This window comes from Ranitomeya imitator, chromosome 2 (genome assembly GCF_032444005.1).
Source record: "Ranitomeya imitator isolate aRanImi1 chromosome 2, aRanImi1.pri, whole genome shotgun sequence".
Classification (NCBI taxonomy): Eukaryota; Metazoa; Chordata; class Amphibia; order Anura; family Dendrobatidae; genus Ranitomeya; species Ranitomeya imitator.
Genome location: NC_091283.1, coordinates 383829709 through 383836134, shown reverse-complemented (window position 1 = coordinate 383836134; position 6426 = coordinate 383829709). Strand labels below are relative to the sequence as shown.

General features: G+C 45.5%; 2 protein-coding genes across 4 annotated transcripts in view; one reads left to right on the top strand and one right to left on the bottom strand.

The window, feature by feature from the left end:
* Nucleotides 1-1882: 1882 nt before the first annotated feature.
* Nucleotides 1883-6140, bottom strand: LOC138664077 (uncharacterized). 2 transcript variants are annotated; one of them, XM_069750508.1, is made up of 6 exons: nt 5605-6140; nt 4517-4575; nt 4349-4435; nt 4005-4200; nt 3702-3847; nt 1883-2940 (listed from the first exon to the last, which is right to left on the bottom strand). In XM_069750508.1, exons 2-5 carry the CDS (start codon nt 4556-4558, stop codon nt 3783-3785), a joined length of 390 nt encoding a protein of 129 aa, XP_069606609.1. In that variant the 5' UTR covers nt 4559-4575; nt 5605-6140; the 3' UTR covers nt 1883-2940; nt 3702-3782. The 2 variants fall into 2 exon arrangements, with proteins under 2 accessions (XP_069606609.1, XP_069606608.1); XM_069750507.1 differs by lacking the exon at nt 5605-6140 and having other exon boundaries at nt 4349-4537.
* A 79-nt stretch (nt 6141-6219) lies between these two features.
* LOC138664075 (gastrula zinc finger protein XlCGF57.1-like) overlaps nt 6220-6426 on the top strand; it is a 77744-nt gene continuing 77537 nt past the window's right edge. The window contains exon 1 of one of the 2 annotated variants that reach the window (XM_069750501.1): nt 6220-6277. The gene's annotated coding sequence lies outside the window, so the exon portion shown is untranslated. The remainder of the gene's footprint in view (nt 6278-6426) is intronic. The other variant, XM_069750503.1, reaches the window with a different exon arrangement.

Genomic DNA, 6426 nt, shown 5'->3' with positions numbered 1-6426 from the left:
AGATAAGAAACGCTTCCATAGCAAAAGTCAAAAATGGAGCAAGAGGGTCGACCATCCCACAAGCTTTGGCAATATGTGTATGTCTGCGTATTGTGTGTGTGTGTGCATGTCTGCGTATTGTGTGTGTGCATGTCTGAGTGCTGCATGTGTGTGTGCATGTCTGAGTACTGTATGTGTGTGCAGCATGTCTGCGTACTGTATGTGTATGTCTGCGTATTGTGTGTGTGTATGTCTGCGTATTGTCTGTGTGTGTGCGCATGTCTGCGTATTGTGTGTGTGTGTGTGTGTATGTCTGCGTATTGTCTGTGTGTGTGCGCGCATGTCTGCGTATTGTGTGTGTGCATGTCTGAGTGCTGCGTGTGTGTGTGCATGTCTGAGTACTGTATGTGTGTGCAGCATGCCTGCGTACTGTATGTGTATGTCTGCGTATTGTGTGTGTGTATGTCTGCGTATTGTGTGTGTGCATGTCTGCGTATTGTGTGTGTGTGTGCATGTCTGCGTATTTGTGTGTGTGCGTGTGTGTGTGTGTGTGTGTGAGTGCGCATGTCTGCGTACTGTAGATGTGTGTGTGTGTGTGTGTGTATGTCTGCGTATTGTGTGTGTGCATATCTGCCTATGTGAAGGATGAGGGGGAAGGCTAGGCCCTATGTAGTATATCTATATTTCTCCTCCGTATTTGTGCATCATGAATCGTGGTATGTGGGCCCACTGAGACTCTTTTGCCCGGGGCCCACAAAATCCTGGAGCCGGCCCTGATCGGCTCCCACCTTGTCAACCATTTTTAATCTTGCAGACTATTTGCATATGGAACCTGGCTTGACAAGGAGGGAGACGATCATGTTTGCTAAACTCTACTGAGTTTACACTATTGGACTCATGATGCTGGAATACGTCCAGAGTCAAATAGTGGCGACACTGTGAACATTGCTACCACCTCACCTGACCAATAACCTTAAGGGTACCATTATAAAACGATTAACCAACGATCCCGACCAGTGATACGACCTGACTGTGATCGTTGTTAAGTCGTCGTGTGGTTGCTGGAGAGCTGTCACACAGACAGCTCTCCAGCGACCAAAAAAGACCAAGTCGCCGTGTAATCTGGGTAAACATTGTGTTATGAAGCGCAGGGCCGCACTCACGATGTTTCCCCTGTTAACCATTGTAAATGTAAAACAAAAAAACAAAAAAAACCCTTACATTCCGGTGTGTGACACGTCCATCGCCGTCAGCTTTCCGCACTGTGCCAGCCCTAAAGCACAGCACAGCGTTTAAGTCAACGGTGTGCTCTGCTTTTACTTTACGGCCGGGAATGACAGTGTCATTCACTGCGGGAAGATGACGGCGAGGGACGTGGTAGACACCGTAATGTAAGTGTGTAGTATTTTTTGGTATTTTTCAATTTTTGAGTGGGTAAAACACTGCGCTAGTAACCCAATATTCCCTGGTTTCCAGCGACATCGCTGGATCGGTGTCAAACACGCCGATCCAACAATGACAGCGTGTGATCAGTGACCCGATAAAGGTCCTGATCATTCGCAGAGACCTACAATCTCCCAGCAGGGGCCTGATCGTTGGTCGCTGTCATGCATAACGATTTCAGAAAAGATAACGTTGCTACGTGACAAAAAACAACTATATCGTTAATGAAATCGTTGTGTGATGGTACCTTTACGGTAGGTTTTAAAATTGATATATTGTGAAATGCTCTTTGTGTTTGTAACATCTCATAGTACAATGAAAGCCAGCCCTAAAAAAATTTGAACAAAAAATTGATAAAATTGTGTCAGACATTGCACATCAGGTGTTACAAACACAAGATTTGTTTATACGGCGCACGGTGTGATTTGGTGCAAACTTTATTTTAGACAAAGAAACTCCGTATTTTTGATCAAATTAACAGTTTTATTAATGGGGACACAAAAAGAAAAAACGGGTAAAGGTTAAGGTGTATTAACGTCAGCGACAAAGGGGGATTGATATCCTCCAGTTTGGGTGTGGGTTGAGGAGAACGAGGAGGAGGACGAGGGGGAGGAACCACCATATTTTAAGACACTGGACGGGATGCCGACGTCAGTCCAGCCTGTAGATGGTGGCGATAATGCCAATGCAGGAGGTGAGGGAGGAGGGACGACCAGTGTCCTAGCCAATGTGGACTGGCTATGACTACTCCTGCTCCGGGTAGACCCAGGCTGGGTACTGGGTGTGCTAGTTCTTGGAGCAGCCATAGCCGCCGTTGTAGTTCTGGTCTTCTTTCTTTTTCTCCTCTCTCCCTCTGGGTGTGGTTCGGCTTCCTGTCTTTGTGCCCTTGAAGGCCTGGCAGGAGCAGAACTTTGGGGCTCTGTTCTATGGTGGCGGTGGCGGCGGTGGCCCTCGGCACGCGGAGCTCTGTGTTGGTGCTCTGCAGCAGGAGTCGGAGCCATGGTAGCCAGCGATGGTACTGCGGGCATTGTAGTCGCTGACTGCATGACCCGAGCCTGCTGCAGAGCAGTCACGTATGCATTGTTGCAGGCCTGCATCACCGAAATCTGGAGTTCCGGCGTAAGATGTTCCACCATGCCCTTCTCAATGGCACTAAAAAAATGTTTGGCTGGCCTCGAGAGCTCCGATTCCATTGTTTGAAGACGCCGGTCGATATTGGGCAGAGCTGTGTCCATTCTATCGCCCAGCGCCTTGAAACAATTCTGGAAGACCGTGCTCAAATGCAAAAATTCGGGCAGTAGCGGCCTGTCCGAGGCCCGCTGACGCTGTAGGGAAGACCCGAAGGAAGGAGCGACAGAGGCCTCGGCCAGGGGAACATGTGATGGACCGGCTGCCGGTTCGCCAGATTGTGGTGGTGCAGACCTGCTCTCGCTGTGGGATGGCTGTGACGGGTCAGCTGGCGATTCACGAAGGACCGCTCCAGAGGGTCGGACAGGCTCGCGGGTGCTGCTGTGTGTTCTGTGAAAACATAAGGAAACCATTAGTATACAAAATATAACATTTCACATTCGTCACCACCTGTGTAAAAGTTAACATTGCATCACACATTATAATTTAACATAACTGTTTAAGGGTTAGTTCAGTCTGTCAGTCGTAACGGTTTGCTGATTGAACCGGCCAGCTGCCTGACATGGCTGATGCGACCAATCAGCGCGGGTCACAGGCCTGATTACAAATGCCCGCTCCTTACTCCCCGCAGTGAATGCCCGTCGCCCGCATACTCCCCTGTCATTAATTAACTTTACCGGCGGTATCCATTGCCGCCGTTAATGTTAACCAATTTTTAATATTGACACTGCATATGCCGCATCAATATTAAAAATAGAATACATTTATTTTTTTCTAAATAGTCACCCATGTTTGGCGTTTGTAACGCCCGACAATTACGCTTATCGTCGGAACTGCCATGACGTCACGGTCATGTGACCGAGACGTCATCACAGGTCCTGCGACCTGAGCAACCCTGGGAACATAACCTGCCTTGGAGTAGAAGGTATGCCGTGTCTATTATATTTTTCCTTTTTTTATAAATCTGTGATAAACCTGGATGGGCAATAAACTACTCCACTATGAAATATTGCCCGGGCCTGGCCAATCTACTATCTGTCTGTGTGCTGTATACTTCGTACTTGCCAAAATAAATGGCTGGGCAATAAACTACGTGGCTGGGAAATATGCATGTTTTCCAAACGAGGTGTGGGAATAGGTACTATACTTACTCTCGGCTTTCAAGGACCGGTCGCAGGAATTGCAAAATACGATTGTATTTATATATTGAGGTCCTTGAAGCTGCAGCACCACTACGACTCTGTCCCTCCTTTTTCATGACCCTCTTGAAACGGTCCTTCATGGAGCGCCATCTGGTCTTCAATTGTTTAAGTGTGTTAAAGTAAAAAAAAAAATTAGGTTGAGAGAAAATATTGAAATTGATAACGCAACCGTGTGCAATCCCAATAGAAGACATCACAGACGGTTGTGTATCCTGGCATGATTGGTCAGAGCAGCATTTCGGAAATACTTACGAAATTTATCTTTGACCGCGGGGGAAGCAATGTTGAAGCCATCCCACAGCGATTTTGCCACCTCAAGCCACAAACGGCGCAACACGCCCTGGTCCGCGTGCCGGGGGTCACGGCTGTCCCACAACGGGCCTCGCTCCTGTATGGATGCAACCATGAGGTCGATGTCCAGTGGTTCATCATGGGCCCGTTGTGAAACCTAGAATAATTGGAAAATATTAATGTTTGCAAGATAAAAATTGTTCTCCCAACCTCCTCCACCACCTCCCCTCCCACCACCCCCCATACCCAAAAAAAAAAAAAGTTAAAGAAAAAAAAGGAATAGGTTGTTTGAAATAAAAACTTACTCGCCGTCCTGCCACCACAGCTTGGTCCCGTGGTCTCTGCTCCTCAGGGCTATGTTCCTCCTGGCTCTCCTCCTCACTTGAAGAAGCCTGGAAAATAGTTTAAAAAAAGTTGAGTGACCCATCTACAAATGACACCGAATAGTAAGCAACAGTAGATCATGTACTCACCGGACTCCTCAGCGGTGGGGTGATGCTTGACTCGCTGGCCATTTTTACTAGATGAAATTCTGAAACAAAAAACAAAATAAAATTTATCCTATGCACAATACAGCGGAACATAGGAAAATATAAAAAAAAAATACATTTACATTTCAACCACAAAGAACAGTGCACTCATTGTACAATGCCAACTGAACTAACGCTGAGCAAACAACACTGCCACATTGAAACAAAAAACAATGGCAGAGACAACACAATGCCAGAGTAAACAAAAGCCTAAAGATAACAAAACAAATACACAACAGACCCTATGTAGTAATCCAAAAAGACAGTTTTTTTTAACAAAATTTTAACTACTTTGATTGCCAAAAGTCAAAAGAAAAGCCAAACCATACCGCCATACGTGACAATTGAAAAAAAAAAAAAAAGAAAACGGCTAAATATAAAGACCTTAAATACCTCAGAATCTGATTAAAAAAGCAACCATTTCTATTTAAAAAAAAAAAAAAAATTTGGAAAAACAGCATGCACGGAGCAACCCAAAAAGCACAATAGATTTTTGAAACAAAAAAAATTAACAACCCCCAAAAATTAAGGAAAGACACGGCAATCCTGGATACACCACCATACTTTACAATAAAACCTACATGGCCGGAGACAATAAAAGGCCATACAACGCCATACATCACAACCAGAAACATACAACAATGTCTTTACACAACCACAGTGCAGAACATAATACACAACTTGCAATAAAAATAATTAAATTTAAAACATGTAGAAAAGGCGCAGAATCATTCTATACTACCATACTTTACAATAAAACGCCATCATATAACGCAAGAAATATACATCACAACAGAATAAAAAAACACCCCCAAACAAATAATTGGAAAAGAAAAGTCTATCCTGGAAAGAACAATAATCAAGGCCACAGACAATGAAACGCCATCCTATACAACGCCATACATCACAACCAGACTAAAAATACAACAATGTCTTTACACAACCACAGTGCAGAATATAATACACAACTTGCAATAAAACAATTTAAAAATAAAACATGTAGAAAATGCGCAGAATCATTCTATACTTACATCTCTGGACAGCAGATGAAGAAGTCTGGTCTGGTGTGTTGCCTATAGATGCTGCAGCAGAAGTGGCAAACAATCCAAACATTCTCTTTATATAAGGGGGATGTTTATCACTGTCTAGACACTGTCTAGACCCTTTTTTGTGTAATTTTATTTAACGACGCATGTGTCGCACAACGCACGCACGACGCACGCACTTGCGTCACGTGCGTTGTCAATTGGTTTCAATGGGAGATTGTAACGCAATGACGACGCACGAGCGACGCAAGCGCGACGCATGCGTTTTATCGACGCTACAAAAATGCAACATGTAGCGTCTCCGACGCCACCCCAGGTGCAGTAAAACGACGCATACATCGTGCGTTTCACAAAAACGCATGACAACGCAACGCATGCGTCCCCAATGTTAAAGATAGGGATGCATGCGTCGTTGTGCGTCGACGACGCTGCGTAGCATGACGCTAATGTGAACGTAGCCTTAGTGAGTGGGAGACACTACACCGGATATAAGGCTGTTCAGTTCCTACAGGACCTGTGATGATGTCAAAGAAGGGGAGGAGTCAGGTGGTCACATGTTACACACCAATTCCTGAATGACTCCTCCCCTCCTGTGACCTCATCACAGGTCCTGTGCACAGAACAGCCATATATGTGGTGTGCGGCTCTGCAGGTGGAGGTAGGTGCTGGAGATTCCCCATTACTGGGCGGGGGCAGGGGACATTAACCCCCTCAGTGCTGCGGTCACATTCCAGGAGACAGAACGTGTTCCCGTCTGTGTCGCTATATCAGGGTCTCTCTCTGTATTGGATTACATTGGGTCACTTC

What these genes read in the sequence shown, in the direction of transcription:
- LOC138664077 (XM_069750507.1), bottom strand. Translation starts at nt 4,470, where the DNA reads ATGGGTCACTCAACTTTTTTTAAACTATTTTCCAGGCTTCTTCAAGTG. An exon ending in CTGTGGTGGCAGGACGGCGA is followed by an intron (nt 4,201 to 4,348) that starts GTAAGTTTTTAT and finishes CAATTATTCTAG; the next exon opens with GTTTCACAACGGGCCCATGA. An exon ending in CCGGTCCTTGAAAGCCGAGA is followed by an intron (nt 2,941 to 3,701) that starts GTAAGTATAGTA and finishes ATGTTTTCACAG; the next exon opens with AACACACAGCAGCACCCGCG.